A 16,823-nucleotide genomic window follows, 5' to 3' on the forward strand; every position below is an offset into this window, starting at 1 on the left:
TTAGATCTCTTCTATATCCTTCCCTTCTCACCTCAAACCCATGCCCTCTAGTTCTGGACTCCAACCCCCACCCACCCACCACTCCCAAACCCCAAAGGAAAAGACTTTGTCTATTTATCTTATCCATGCTCATGATTTTGTAAACCTCTATAAGGTCACCCTTCAGCCTCTGATGCTCCAGGGAAAACAGCCCTAGCCTATTCAGCCTTTCCCTATAGCTCAGATCCTCCAAACCTGGCAATATCCTTGTAAATCTTTTCTGAACCCTTTCAAGTTTCATAACATCCTTCTGATAGGAAGGAGACCAGAATTGCACGCAATATTCCAACAGTGGCTTAACCAATGACCTGTACAGCCGCAACATGACCTCCTAACTCCTGTACTCAATACTCTGACCAATAAAGGAAAGTATACCAATGCCTTCTTCACTATCCTATCTACCTACGACTCCACTTTCAAGGAGCTATGAACCTGCACTCCAAGGTCTCTTTGTTCAGCAAAATTCCACAGGACCTGACCATTACATGTATAAGTCCTACTAAGATTTGCTTTCCCAAAATGCAGCATCTTGCATTTATCTAAATTACACTCCATCTGCCACTTCTCAGCTCATTGGCCCATCTGATCAAGATCCCGATGTAATCAGAGGTACCCTTCTTCACTGTCCACTACATCTCCAATTTTGGTGTCATCTGCAAACTTACTAACTATACCTGTTATGCTCACATTCAAATCATTTGTATAAATGATCAACAGTAGTGGATCCAGCACTGACCCTTGTGGCACTCCACTGGTCACAGGCCACCAGTCTGAAAAACAACTCTCCACCACCACCACCCTCTGTCTTCTACCTTCAAGCCAGTTCTGTATCCAAATGGCTAGTCCTCCCTGTATTCCATGAGATCTAACCTTGCTAACCAGTCTCCCATGGGGAACCTTGTCGAATGCCTTACTGAAGTCCATATAGATCACGTCTACTGCTCTGCCCTCAATGTTTTTTGAAGAAGTAACAAAGAGAAAGTTTGTGAGGCATGATTTCCCACATACAAAGCTAAGCTGACAATCCCTAATCGGTCCTGGTCTTTCAAAATACATACAAATCCTGTCCCTCAAGATTCCCTCCAACAACCTGCTCACCACAGACGTCAGGTTCACTGGTCTATAGTTCCCTGGCTTGACCTTACCAACCTTCTTAAACAGTGGCACCACGTTAGCCAATCCCCAGTCTTCTGGCACCTCACCTGTGACTTCGATGATACAAATATCTCAGTAAGAGGCCCAGGAATCACTTCTCTAGCTCCTCACAGAGTTCTCAGGTACATCTGATCAGGTGATGGGAATTTATCCACTTTTATGCGTTTCAAGATATCCAGCACTTCCTCCTCTGTAATATAGACGTTTTTCAAGTTGTCACCATCTATTTCCCTATATCTATATCTTCCACGCCCTTCTTCACAGTAAATACTGATGCAAAATACTTGTTGGGTATCTCCTCTATCTTCTGTGGCTCCACACAAAGGTTACCTTGCTGATCTTTGAGGGGCCCTATTCTCTCCCTAGTTACCGTTTAGTCCTTAAATGATTTAATGGCATACAAGTGCCAGAAAATGACCATTTCCAACGAGAGAGAATCTAAACTTCATCGCTTGACATTCAATGACATTGCCATCACCGAATCCCCCACTAACACCTTAGGGTTACCAAAAACTCAATTGAAGTAGCCATGTAAATACAGGCTAGATATTCTGCAGCAAGTAACTCATCTCCCAACTCCCCAAGGCCTGACCACCTACAAAAGATACAAGTCAGGAGTGTGATGGAAAACTCACTTGCCTGGTTGGGTGCAACTCTAACAACATTCATGAAACTTCATCCAGGGCAAGGCAGCCCATTTGACTGGCACAACATCCACAGGCATTCAGTCCCTCCAGCACCGATGCTCAGTAGCAGCAATATAAACCATTGACAAGACACACTACATTAATTTGCCAAAGCTCCTTAGAGCAACATCTTCCAAAGCACAACCATTAACAATCTCAAAGGACAAGGGCAGCAGATATATGGGAACACCACCAGCTTCAACTTCCCCTCCAAGTCAGGGTGGTAAGTGTCTTGGAAATACATCACAGAGTCAAAATAGTGAACTCCCTGCCCGACAGCACTCTGGGTCCACCTAAGGCAAATGGACAGCAGTTCAAGAAAGAAACTCTCCACCACCTTAAGGGCAACTAGGGATGGGCAATAAGTGTTAGTCCAGTCAACAATGCCCACATCCCATAAATTAATAAACCAACCAAAAACAACAAACAAAAACAAGATAGGCCTGCTGAGCAAATTGGTAAGGAAAGGTGAGCAAGGCCATTTGGGCCATCAAATATCTCCCCAGCAAGCAATGGCTCCATTTGGGGTTCTCTTCATTAAATCTTGATTCTCTATTTTAAAGAAGCAGTAAGTTCCCAGCTTTCTTCCAAAGAGACAGAGGTAACTGTACTCTAGACATTTATAATAAAATCCCTAGTGTGGAAACAGGTCATTCGGCCCAGTGAGTCCACACCAACCCTCCGAAGAGCATCCCACCCAGACCCATCCCATACCCTTTCCCTGCATTTGCCATGGCTAACGTACCTAACCTACACATCCCTGAACACAATGCGCAATTTAGCGTCATCAACCACCTGGGCTGCACATGGAGGGGGGAAACTGGAGCACGTGGCAGAAATCCCTGCAGAACTTGGGGAGAAAGTTTCACAGTAAAATCCTAAAATATTTTACATTTCCTAAAATACATATTTAATGATAATATTATTAGATAGACAAACACCTTTTCCTCAGGTCATACATAAGTTGAAACCAGAAATAATCTTACCGTGGAAGAACTTCTTTGGGCAAGTCTAAAATGGCTCCATATAAAAAGTTCATCATGATTTCCACCTCCACATGGCTCACGCTGTAATTAAATAGTACATTTTTAATGAATCAATGGAAAACACTGCAAGAGGGAAGACTATTCACAAACAACTGCAACTCACAAAAAACTCCTACACATTGTCTCCAAAGAAAAAAAAATCCCAGGTAGACAACCTATTCTTGGATTCTATCTAATGTTGCCCTCAGGTGACCTTTGGTATGCTCAGGAATGGCTCAAAGCTTTGCTTCACTCACTACATGTTCATTGCACTGTCCCAATGACAGTCAAGATTAGAATCTCATATTGTTGGAAGATATTGCCCAATAATAATGCCACCCAAACTTGCTAAGATGTTCAGTGATTACCAAAAGAAGCAACGGTGATAAGAGAGATAAAATGTTTTACACAGTTGGTGATCAGGCTCTGGAATTGACTACCTACAGGTGTGGAGGCAAGTGGAGGCTTGCCTTTCAAGATGGGACTGGATTATTATTTGAAGTGGAAACAATTTGCAGGACAATGAGGGAAATGGCAATGAAGGTGGATTACTCTTGCATGGACCATTACAGTTGTGACAGGCCAAATGCCCTCTGCGATATTCCATGTTGCATGCCCACAGAACTTCATCGTACAATCAGAGTCAGGATTTTATAGTACAGAAAGAGGCCCTTCAGCCCCAGAATTTACCCTAATTCCATTTTTCAGCATTTGGCCTGTAGCCTAGCACATTATGATATTTCAAGCATCTACTTAAATAGTCCTTAAATATCTTAGAATCTCTTTTAGTGAGTTCCTGATACCCAAACCCTATGGGTAAAAAAAAGTATTGCCTGAAGTCTCTCTAAACTCCTGCTCCTTACCTTAAAAGGTGTGCACCCTAGGTATTGACCTTTCCACTAAAGTGGAGCATTTCTCCCTATCTATCCTGTCTATGCCCCTCAACTCTGTACACCTCAGCTCTCTCTGCTCTCAGGGAAACAATGCCAGTCTAATCTGGTCTCTTCATTGTGGAATTGCTTACTGCCCAGTCAACATCCTGAAAAGCCTCTTCTACACTTTCTCTTATGCAATCACATCCATTCTGCAGTGCAGTATCCACCACTGCACACAGTATCCCAGCTGTGGTCTAACTAATGTCATGTACTGCTCCATCATCACCTCCTTTCTCTTGTCCCAAATATACTGGGTAAACAAAGAATTATCATATACAAAGCCCAAACTGAGTGTGTCAAGAAAAGAAAGATTCCTTTATCGCTTACTATGTATGAAACATAATTAACACCAGTTATGGCATTAGTTATCAGTTGCTAAAGCCCCATTTAATATGCTGTTTCCCACTTCGACTTTTGCCCAAAGACAACACTTTGAAGCTGAAAATAAAACAAATTGCTGGAGAAACCCAGCAGGTCTGGCAGCATCTGTAGGGAGGAAACAGAGTTAATGTTTCGAATCCAGTGGCTCTTCACCAGAACGCAAGTCTTTTTGAAAATTTCTCTTTTTGTTTCAGATCTACAGCATCCAGAGTTGCGTGTTTTACTTGAAAGCTGAAATTTAGATTGCATGGATAAATGATTTAGGAACCAAAGCACGTTCCCAAAATTCCTTCAATTAAATGTAAGCTTCTTCTGCGATTTATTTTTCCTCAAAAGAGAAATGCTGAGATGTTGTTAGCAATATGCCAATGAATTTATTTACATAATAATCACTTCAGAACTATATCCTAGATTACACAATTGACCAGATAATACGTGCATATTTCTGGAACGTTTTTCAATAAATTGGATAACATCAGCTAGAAAATGTGACAAAAGGGAATGAAATCATTTATGGATATGGAGCATGCAAAACAAACAGATTATTTAAAATGCTCTTTGTGGAGACCATAGACAGCATGCATTTGGATCTTCTTGTTGATCTTTAACTACAGATCTAAAATGTTATTTATGCTGAGTCAAGAAAGAAAAAAAAACAATAGAAATATAAAAGGACATGAACTCTAACCAATGCAAGCTAGAAAATACTGAAAAACACACAGCAAACCAAACTTTTTAAATGTGGTTGTGTCAGGTAATGAGAAAATACCCTTTCTTTATATTGAAATTTTGTTCTGGTAACATTTGGTCAGATGTTGATTTTTTTTTGCTTACAGGAAAATTCTTTAAAGTGAAATTGTGGGCGGCACGGTGGTTAGTACTACTGCCTCACAGAGCCAGAGACCAGAGTTCAATTCCCGCCTCAGGCGACTGTGTGTAGTTTGCACATTCTCCCAGTGTCCGTGCGGGTTTCCTCCAGGTGCTCTGGTTTCGTCCCATAGTCCAAAAATGTGCAGGTTAGGTGAATTGGCCATGCTAAATTGCCCTTAGTGTTAAGTAAATGTAGGGGAATGGGTTACGCCTCGGCGGGTTGGTGTGGACTTGGGCCAAAGGGCCTGTTTACACACTTAGTAATCTAATCAATTCTTGATCTCATGGGGAATTTCACGATATATTTAGAGATGGAGCATTCATGACTTTCTGAAGTACAGCATTAAAGATTCACAATTCTTCCTCAATTTAGTCTGAAACAAATCACTCCCTAATCTTTACACTGTGCTCCCATGTTCTAGATTCTACAGACAGCAGAAACAGGCTGTATCTAGCATATTCAAAATAGTGTATATTTCAATTAGATCACCTTATTTTGCTAGGCTCCAAACAAAATCAGTCATATTTATTCAGTCTATCATTGGACAACCATCTCATCCCAGGGACTAATCCTGCAATGAACAGCCTCCAACATAATTATATCCATCCTTAAATATGGAGACCAAAAATGCACACATTATTCCACTAAGGTGTGGTCTCAACAAGTCCTGTATAATTGTGGCAAGGCTTCTTTGTTTTGGTACTGCAATCCAATTGCAATAATGGACAGCAAACAATTTGCATTTCAATTTGTTGATATACTTGTGCACTAACTTTGTGTTCCTTGTTCCCAAGTACACCAAAGTCTCTCTGAATAATTGATATTTACAAAATTTGCACTTGAAAAAATATTGTTTTTCTATATTTACCAAAGAGAATAATCTCACGCTCACGTTATACTCCACCTGCCATGTTATTGCCCATTCACTTAATCCATCTGTATCCCATTACAGTCTACATACTCAATTTTCAATTCCATCTAGTTTGTATTATCAGAAAACCTGAATACGTTACTGACACTTCATTAAAGACAAAAACTGATCATTGCAGCACTGGAGACAGAGTCTGTCAACTTGAAAATACTTCATTTATACTTGCGTTATCTGGCTTTCATCCTTTAATCAACTCTCCATCAATGTTAACACAGCACCTCCAAATCAACAAGTCCTTATCTTACCCAACAAAATTCTGTATAGAACTTTAATCAAAAGCTATTTGGAAATCCAGGATTACTCTATTTACAGGTTCTCCTTTAACTACCCCACTAATTATATTCCCAAAAAAAATTTAAAAATTGTCAAACATGATTCACCTTTCATAAAAACAGAGTTATCAGGCTTCCCTCAAAAGAGATTCTAGTGTCTTCCAGATGACAGACTAACTGTAGTGCCCAAGTATCTCCCTCTTGCCTTTCTCAAATAGCAGTGTTACATTTATTTATAAACCAGGACTATCTCAGAATCTAGGGAATTTTGGAAAGGCAGAGTGAAGGCAACCATTGTCTCTAAACAGATCTTGTTAGAACATTAGGTCCTGGAGTTTGGTCAGATTTTAGCTTCTCAAGTACAGAGGAACCTTGATTATCCTAACAACATGGGTGGAGAGTATTTTGTTTGGATAATCGAGCACAGGATAACACCGTTTAGCCAAGCATCAGGACCATGCAATCTTGCTGGATAATCCGAAATTCAGATAATCGAATGCTGGATAATTAAGGTTCCACTGTAGTGTTTCCTCTGCCAATATTAATTACCTTAATTCTCTCTTAAGTTACACACTGTGGCAACAGAATAACAAACTTAAAGTATTTCATATAAAATTGTGAAATATTGGTAAGCTTGAAGACTTTCATTTCATTCACCTTAATTGTCTTTGCACAGCAATACTGAAATGTATGGAAAATATCAAAATCGTTTTTCAAGAACTCATTGACCTCCTGAATTTGTTGCTACTTCTGTTGCACAGTAGAACATATTCAAAAGCAGTGCTCCACTCATTTCCTATTTTCTTTTATCCACAGATAAAAGCCAAATAGTTTCCTCACGTTTAACAAAATTTTGTTTCAACTATTTTTTTCATGCGCATCACAGGGATTGTGCACAGGTGCCAAAAATGTTCCCTGGTAAATCATTACTCCCTTCTCACTGCCCCGTTGTAATCATACTTACCCAGCAAGAGTGATCGATTTCTGAAAGCTTTCTGCCCAATTTCCACTCAACATTGCTGCGAAGTAACTGGAGCGAGCACAGAGGATAGCCCTGGAACAGAACACATTAACAATCCAAACTCTGCAACATTTGTTAATTTTAACAAGTTTTCGTAACTATTTCATACACTTTTTTTTTAAAAGGTTAAAAATAGCACATCGACCTGACTGGAGTCAATTGAGGTTGTGTAATGGACTCGTTGTATATTTATTGCTTCTATCAATTTGGTGACTTCTTAGTGAAGCAATAAAAACACAAGATGAACCAACACTTCCGGAGTGTCAAAGCTGTTACACCATATCACTAACAGGAAAGTTAATACCTGGATCCTAAGTGAGAAAGGCAGTGAGAAGCAAAAAGGACATGCTTCTTCCCATAAAAAGACTGTTTTCTCAAACAAACTCCAAAATGCTGAAAAGTAGACATTTCAGTCATCTACAGTAGTCTATAAAATTTGAATGCTAATGAGATAGATGAACAAAACCATGGTAATATTTCATGCCACAAAAATGAATTTCTTTGTGCACAATATTGCAATATGCATGTATGTATACATACATACAGAACCTCAAAGAAAGACTTCGACATTTAGGTTCAATTACCTCTATCAATATATTGGTAAGAAAATAACACAAACACGTCATGCCTGTTTGACAGCGAATATGCTGGCATAATTAATTGTACAATACCTGTGTGCATGAAAAGTTCTGTTCTCAACATGAAGGGTTATGTCAGGACAACATCCTTTCCGATAAAGGGATAAGAGATCAGCACCCAGTATAGATGCTGGCTCTGGTGCAGAATCATCTGTTCCAGAGAAGATATCAACAGATGTTAAAGAGTTAAAGCATTAAAAACATAGGTTGCTTTTCTTTTTGCGAGCTTGGTTTCAAATTGGTTGCTGCAGCCCGTATAACAAATCTCCCAGTAAACAATAAAACCCATGCAACAAAACAGCTGAGACCATATTAAACTTTCAATTGAGATTAGATTAGAAAGCCTTTTTCCGAGTTGTGGTTTGTGCCACTAGCCACCAATAACATGACTACATAATGCAACTCCCGTTCAGATCATATTGCCTGTAGGATTAATGAGCAAGGATGGATATTCTATATTCACTTGGCAGCCTGAAGTCAATTTGGGAGCAAACAGGAATAAGTCTCAAAGTCTGAGAGTGTCCTCTGCCATCCAATAAGAAAACATTTCCACTAAATTCTCTGTATCCTTGAAATCACAACTTGCAAAATTGTCTAGCCACACCAAATAATAAGTAGCAACATAATTGAACATTTGCAGGCGAACCTCACATTTTGGCAGTTTTAACCTATTTTCAAACGAGCTCTGCCACTCACAAATTTCAATCACAGGAGCCCTCAGGAAGACCTATCGCAGATATAGAGGAGTGACCGTAAATGAAGGAACAGAAGAACTAGGAGCAAAAGCAGACAATTCAGCCCTTCTTGCTTGATCCACCACCTCAACATGACAACCCTGAGAGCAGTTCCAAAAACGAAAGCTTGGCAGCATTTCACAAAAAGGCATCCATTGGTTAAGACAATTTTCCACGACTTTTAAAATTTAGAATTTTAAAATATTGGCTCTTCATGAAGGAATACCCCTACTTGTTCATAGACAATTTTAGTTATAAATGGAAAGCAAAAGCCAAGGCTCATGCAATTTCAGGCATTCAAGAAAAGTTAGGAAATGGCCAAGGTTAGAATGAAGCATAACTGACAAAACAAAATGGAAAAGTTGTTACTTTGGCTGTTACCTACCACTGGATAGAACCTCATCCGCTGCTTCGGTTTCCTCAGGCATATCAAACATTGCTTCAGGCATATCATCTTCCAACAGGCTTGAGCTCAACATCTCTTCATTCATTTCCAGGGTCTGATTATCAGGAGGAAAATTATTAAATGGCAGGTATCTATCACCACTGCTCATGCCCAAATTATGAAAAACACTATTGAGAGAGCAAGTTTCTTCAGTCTTCAATCCTCCTCGATTGGGCTCTTTGTTCAAGAGCAGCTCTTCTTCAAGATGGTCTACTTTTCGATCTGCTGTATAAATTTGCCTATTACAAAATAAGAAGGGGAAACAAATTCACCAACTGTTTACTGGAAAGTTTCTTTTTGATAAGATCTCTCATAACATTTGTACTTTTTTTTTCTATTCATCCAAAGACATCTGAAATATATATCTCACCAAATAATTAACACAACGGTCAGCATTGGTAACACGGGTGAGAAATAATTTGCATGTCCCCAATAGATTCATTTATCAGTGCCCATAAGCAAACCTGGATGAAGAGAGTAGGTAAAGCACATAAAAGGCAACTCCCTTGACAACATTTATTAAAATTCATATTTATACATGCATTTCTAGTCATTGGGATTTTCCATCAAACTTTGCTTCCATGTGAAATTATAATAATTGTAGAAATGAAGCAAAATACTGCAGAGACTAGAAAATATTAAAGCAGAATGCCTAAGATCTGAAATGCAAACAGCCAAATTTTCCATCTGAGCTATTGTATATATATGTATGTTGAGTCTTTTACAAATATCTAGAGTGGGCGTTGTTTCCTTCTGTGTTCATGTACCATCTGACTCACCCCAAAATCAACATGAGCAACAAAATCAATGGGTGGCACAGTGGTTAGCACTGCTGCCTCACAGCGCCAGAGACCCGGGTTCAATTCCCGCCTCAGGCGACTGTGTGGAGTGTGCACATTCTCCCAGTGTCTGGGTGGGTTTCCTCTGGTTACCTCCCACAATCCAATAAAAAATGTGCAGGTTAGGTGAATTGGCCATGCTAATTAGGTGAAGGGGTAAATGTAGGAGTATGGGTCTGGGTGATAAACGCTTCGGCGGGTCGGTGTGGACTTGTTGGGTCGAAGGGCCTGTTTCCACACTAAGTAAAATAATCTAAACTGGCTATTACCCTATTTCTAGTAGATAGTCCAACAGGTTTAATTGGAAGCACACTAGCTTTCAGAGCGCCGCTCCTTCATCATGTGGTTGTGTTTCAGAGCGCTGCGTGGTGTGATTTTTAACTTTGTACACCCCAGTCCAACACAGGCATCGCCAAATCACTCCACTTCTATGTTGCTATAATTGGTCTAAAACATGGTTAATGCAATAACTGAAAATAAAAGCTAAAGCAATGGTCTTGATAGGTAGCCAATTGCAATGAATACTATCACATTATATATTAATGATCTGGATGAAAGGACTGGGGGCATTCTAGCGAAGTTTGCCGATGATACGAAGTTAGGTGGACAGGCAGGTAGTACTGAGGAAGTGGGGAGGCTGCAGAAGGATCAAGATAGTTTGGGAGAGTGGTCCAGGAAATGGCTGATGGAATTCAATGTGAGCAAATGCGAGGTCTTGCACTTTGGAAAAAAGAATAAACGCATAGATTACTTTCTAAATTCGTAAAGCCAAAGTCCAAAGGCACCTGGGAGTGCTAGTCGAGGATTCTCTGATGGTAAACATGCAGGTTGAGTCCGTGATTAAGAAAGTGAATGCAATGTTGTCATTTATCTCAAGAGGGTTGGAATATAAAAGCCACCGTTGTGCTACTGAGACTTTATAAAGCTTTGGTTAGGCCCCATTTGGAGTAATGTGTCCAGTTTTGGTCCCCACACCTCAGGAAGGACATACTGGCACTGGAGCGTATCCAGCGGAGATTCACACGGATGATCCCTGGAATGGTAAGTCTAATATACGAGGAACGGCTGAGGATTCTGGGATTGTATTCATTGGAGTTTAGAGCTGAAAATGTGTTGCTGGAAAAGCGCAGCAGGTCAGGCAGCACCCAAGGAGCAGGAGATTCGACGTTTCGGGCATAAGCCCTTCTTCAGGAAAGGAGGGCTTATGCCCGAAACGTCGATTCTCCTGCTCCTTGGATGCTGCCTGACCTGCTGCGCTTTTCCACAACACATTTTCAGCTCTGATCTCCAGCATCTGCAGACCTCACTTTCTCCTTCATTGGAGTTTAGAAGATTAAGGGGAGATGTAATAGTAACTTACAAGATAATACATGGCTTGGAAAGGGTGGACGCTAGGAAATTGTTTCCATTAGGCGAGGAGGCTAGGACCCGTGGACACAGCCTCAGAATTAGAGGGGGTCAATTCAGTACAGAAGTGCAGAGACATTTCTTCAGCCAGAGTGTGGTGGGCCTGTGGAATTCATTGCCGCGGAGTGCAGTGGAGGCCGGGACGCTAAATGTCTTCAAGGCAGAGATTGATAAATTCTTGATGTCACAAGGAATTAAGGGCTACAGGGAGAATGCCGGTAAATGGAGTTGAAATGCCCATCAGCCATGATTGAATGGCGGAGTGGATTCGATGGGCCGAATGGCCTTACTTCCACTTCTATGTCTTATAGTCTTATTACCATTACATTATTTTTAAAAAAATGTCTTTCAAAGTATAAGCCCCAATGATATTAAGTGACGAAATTAACAGAGCTGCCAAACCCAACAGATTAAGGAAACATAATTAACTTCAGTAGAGATTAATCTGGATCATTAATTTCAGAGTTGTTCAACAACCCTATCATTTAACTGTAAGGATAATTGTATTTAAATGTGATCAAGTTCAAATGAACAATAAATCCTAGCTGACCATTTCAAAATCAGGAATATCCTTAACAATAAACTGTAAGACAATTTTTAAAATGTAAAACCAAATTCCCTACAACTACAGGATTTTATTTTCTGCAATACTGATTACATACTACGTACTTGGAAGTTTAAAATAACATCTTTTAAAAAGTTGTAAATCTTTCCCTTGCATGTTTTCTGAATGAGTCTGAGATTTACAATAGCTCTTCTAGGTCCAGATGACCCTTGTTCACCAGTTTGCAAGCTGGAAATTCACTGAATTTCAGACAGTATAGCTTTTTTTGGTACTTCACTCTTGGTGCTGTACTGTAAGTTTGTAGAATGGAGTTCAATGTCTGCTGTCTCTAGATGCACGAGCTACGTTGTATAAATAAGCCTTGCAAGCTAATCACTAATTTATGTCCCATCGCCAAACTCCCTATCGAGTTATAAAGCTTCTCAATGGCAGTAACCAACATTCAGTTTCAGGATGCATATATCGGATTTATTTAGCACTGTAGCTATTACTGCCAATGTATAGTTACTTGCAGACTTCCCAGAGGAAATCAAAATGTTAATAGAAATTGCTTCCTATGTATTACATTAATCTTCTGCAACTACTTTTCCCAAAGTAAAACAAAACAAAATCCTTCCAGAACACAAATATGGAACTGCAAATGGGAGTTCCCAAGTGAGCTGATTTTGGAAGAACAGTAACATTTTAGACAGGGGGAAAAAAAAACTCATCTTAAGAGTCTGCAGAATTTTTATAACATTAAAGGGATTTATCAACAAAAAGGTTTTATAATTCCTGGATTAGGTAATATGAGTGTCCAAGGTGGAGACTGACTTGTGATCAACTCACTTCAAACTAAATGTTGCCACTGGAGCCAAGGATAATACTCATTGCCTTCCTTGCAATCCTCCCTGCTAGTGACCAAGGGAAACCTGGTTTTAAAGTGCAGAGATGAAACACAATAACAGCAGGTCGGATTGTGAGCACATGTCTGACCTACGAAACTTTCAAGCGGTCCCTCAAAAGTCAACGGACTTCTGGTTAGAAACAGAAACAGGAGTAAGAATAGGTCATTCGGCCCAACAAGCCTGTTCAACCATTCAATGTGATCTTCCCACTTTCGCCCAAGACCCCTTGATCAACATTCCCTCTAGGTTGAGTTACCAGATAGCTTCATACCTTTAAACGCAAACAAAATTATTCATTTTTCTTCAATATATTCAGCGACAGACTCCACAGCCCTCTGTAGTACAGATTCAACCTTTGAGTGAATAAATTTTTCATCTCAGTACTAAATGGTCTACCCCTATAACCTGAGACAGGGCCCTCTGGTTTTAGGCTCCACAACCCAGGGAAACATGCTAACAATAATATAGTTCTGTTTTTCACACCCAAGTATATAAGGTCACATTTACCCACACTGCATTGCATTGCATCTGCCACACGTTTGTCCATACATTCAACTCATCCAAATTCCCTTGCAGCTTCCTCACATCTCAGCCCAGTTTTATGTAATCAGCAAATATAGAAATGTTGCATTTGGTCCCCTCATCCAAATCATTTGTGTATATCATGAATAGCTGGAGACCAAGCACTGATCCCTGTGGTACCCCAATACTCATTGCCTGCCACTGGGAAAAAGATCTGTTATTCTCATCTTTCCCTTTCTCTCAACTAATTCTCAATTCAAGCCAATACATTACCCCTAACCCATATACTTTAAACTTAGTTCATTAAACTCGGCAAGGTACTTTAATAAAAGGTCTTCTGAAAATCCAAAATATACCACATTCATTTGTTCTCCCTTATCTATTATACCAGATGTACCCTGAAAAATTCCAGTAGATTTGTTAATCATGCTGGCAATGCCATTATGCTTTCTAAAGGTCATCACATCTTCTTTAGACTTTTTCCCCGCACTACTGATGTTGGGATAACTGGCCCGTTTTTCTTTCACTCCCATTTAAGTAGTGGGGATTATATTTGCCATCATTGAATCTGTTGGAACTGTTCCAGCAGCCATAGAATTTTGAAAGACAACCACTGCTGCAACCGATACTTTCAGGGATGTAGATTATCAGGTCCTGATGATCCAACAGCTGCCGTTAATCCCATTCATTTCCATAGCACCACTATCTTCCTCACACTGTTTTCAATAATAATTCCCTCAACTCAATCCTACAACTAGCCCTTTGGCTCTCTAACATTTCTGGAGATGTACGTATACCCGGTTTTGTGAGGATAGAACCAAAGTATATGCTCAATTAAGACATAGGAGCAAAATTTAGGCCATTTAGACCATTGAGTCTGCTCGGTCATTCAATCATGGCTGATAAGTTTCTCAACCCCATTCTCCCACTGACCTTTGATCCTCAAGAACTTATCTCAGTCTTAAATATACTCAATGACTTGGTCTCCACAGCCTTTTGTGGCAATGAATTCCATAGATTCACCACTCTCTGGCTGAAGTTGTTTCTCCTTATCTCTGTTCTAAAAAGTCTTCCCTTTAATCTAAGGCTGTGCCCTCTGGTCCTAATCGCTGCTACCAATGAAAAGATCTTCCCGCCATCTACACTGTCCAGACCATTCAGTATTTTGAACGTTTCAATTAGATCCCCACCTCATCATTCTCAACCCCATCAAGTATAGACCTAGAATCCTCAAACATTAAGCTTTTCATTCCTGGGACCGTTCTCATGGATCACCTCTGAACATGCTCCAGTTTACATGCTTCCTGAGATATGGGGCCCAAAACTGCACACGATACTCCAAATGTGGTCTCACCAGAGCCTTATAGACCCTCAGAAGTACATTCCTGCTTTTATATTCAAATCCTCTCAAAATAAATGCCACAACTGCATTTGCCTTCCTAACTACTGACTCAACCTACAAGTTTACCTTGAGAGAATTCTGGACTAGAACTCCCAAGTCTCTTTGCACTTCAGAACCTTCTCCCCATTTAGAAAAAATAATCCATGCCTCTATTCTTCCTAACAAAGTGCATGAACTCATATTCCCACATCGTACTCCATCTGCCACTTCTTTCTCTGCTCTCCTAACCTGTCCATATTCATCTACAGCCTCCATGCTACCTGGCCCTCTACCTATCTTTGTATTCATCTGCAAATTTAGCCAGAATGCCTTCAGCTCCTTCATTTAGATGTATAAATAAAGTGAAAGGTTGTGGTCCCAACTCTGAGCTTTGCAGAACACCACTTGCCATCCTGAGAAGGACCCTTTTATCTCCACTCTCAGCTTTCTACCAGAGAGTCAAACCTTGCCTCTGACACCATGGGCCCTTATCTTACTCAGTAGCCTCCTGTGCAGCACCTTGTTAAAGGCCTGTTTGAAGTCGAGGTAGATAACATCCATAGGGTTTCCTTGGTTCAACCTGCTGGCTACTTCAAGAATTTGTCAAGCATGACCTCTCCTTGATGAAACCATGTCGACTTTGCCCTATTTTAATCACACACTTCCAAGTATTCAGAAATATCATCCTTCACAATGGATTCCAGGATCTTACCCACTACCAAGGTTAGGTCAATCAGTCTGTAACTTTGTCTTTTGCCTTGCTCCTTTTTAAACAAGGGTGTCATGTTATCAATTTTCCAGTTCTCTGGGACCCTCCATGATTCTACTTATTCCTGAGAGATCACCACTAACGCCTCCACTACCGCTTCATCTATCTCCCTTAGAACTCTGGGGTGTCGGTCATAGTCAGAGATGTACAGCACAGGAACAGACCCTACGGTCCAACTTGTCCATGCCAACCAGATATCCTAACCTAATCTAGTTCCACCTGCCAGCACCTGGCCCATATCCCTCCGAACCCTTCCTATTCATTGCAATTATACCAGCCTCTATCACTTCCTCTGGCAGCTCACTCCATACACACAACATTGAGGCAGTACGTTGCTCCTTAGGTGACTTTTATATCTTCCCCCCTCACTCTAAACCTATGCACTCTAGCTCTGGACTTCCTCACCCCAGGGAAAAGTCTATTTATCTATAAATTTATATAGATAAATTTATACAAATCTATAAAGTCTATAAATTTGTCTATTTATCCTATCCATACTCCTCATAATTGTATAAACCTCTAAGATCACCCCTCAGCCTCCGACGCGCGAGGGATAACAGCCCTAAGCTTATTCAACCTCAAATCCTCCAGCCCTGGCAACATCCTTGTAAATCTTTTCTGAATTCTTTCAAGTTACACAGCAACCTTCCAATTAGAGGGAGACCAGAATTGCACGCAATATTCCAAAAGTGGCCGAACCAATGTCCTGTACAGTCACAACATGACCTCCCAACTCCTGTACTCAATACGCAGATCAATAAAAGGAAAGCATACCAAACGCCTTCCTCACTATCCTATCTACCTGTAACTCCACTTTCAAGGAGCTATGAGTCTCCAAGGTCTTTTTGTTGAACAACATTCTCCAGGACCTTATCATTAAGTGTATAACCTCTGCTAAGATTTGCTTTCCCAAATGCAGCAACTCAAATTTATCTGAATTAATCTTATCAGCCCATTGGCCCATCTGATCAAGATCGTGTTGTAATCTGAGGTAACCTCCTTCGCTGTCCACTACACCTCCAATTTTGGGGTCATCTGCAAACTTACTAACTGTACCCATTATGCTCACATTCAAACTATTTATATAAATGACGAAAAGTAGTGGACCCAGCACCAATCCTTGTGGCACTCCACTCATCACAGGCCTCCAGTCTGAAAAAACCCTCGACCACCACCCTCTGTCTTCTACTTCAAGCCAATTCTGTCTCCAAATGGCTAGTTCTCCCTACATTCCATGAGATCTAACCTTGCTAACCAGTCTCCCATGGGGAACCTTGTCAAATGCCTTACCGAAGTCCATATAGATCACTTCTACTGTGC

At 40.5% G+C, this 16,823-nt stretch overlaps 1 protein-coding gene across 1 annotated transcript in view; it reads right to left on the reverse strand.

Annotated features, from left to right (window-relative positions):
* btbd8 (BTB domain containing 8) overlaps positions 1 to 16,823 on the reverse strand; it is a 104,472-nt gene that overhangs the window by 62,488 nt on the left and 25,161 nt on the right. The window contains exons 4-7 of the mRNA XM_060830600.1: positions 9,074 to 9,372; positions 7,988 to 8,105; positions 7,260 to 7,349; positions 2,867 to 2,947 (exon numbers count right to left, since the gene is read on the reverse strand). Coding sequence (XP_060686583.1) covers positions 2,867 to 2,947; positions 7,260 to 7,349; positions 7,988 to 8,105; positions 9,074 to 9,372 — 588 coding nt within the window. The remainder of the gene's footprint in view (positions 1 to 2,866; positions 2,948 to 7,259; positions 7,350 to 7,987; positions 8,106 to 9,073; positions 9,373 to 16,823) is intronic.

The sequence above is a fragment of the Hemiscyllium ocellatum genome, chromosome 9, assembly GCF_020745735.1.
Source record: "Hemiscyllium ocellatum isolate sHemOce1 chromosome 9, sHemOce1.pat.X.cur, whole genome shotgun sequence".
NCBI classification, from domain to species: domain Eukaryota; kingdom Metazoa; phylum Chordata; class Chondrichthyes; order Orectolobiformes; family Hemiscylliidae; genus Hemiscyllium; species Hemiscyllium ocellatum.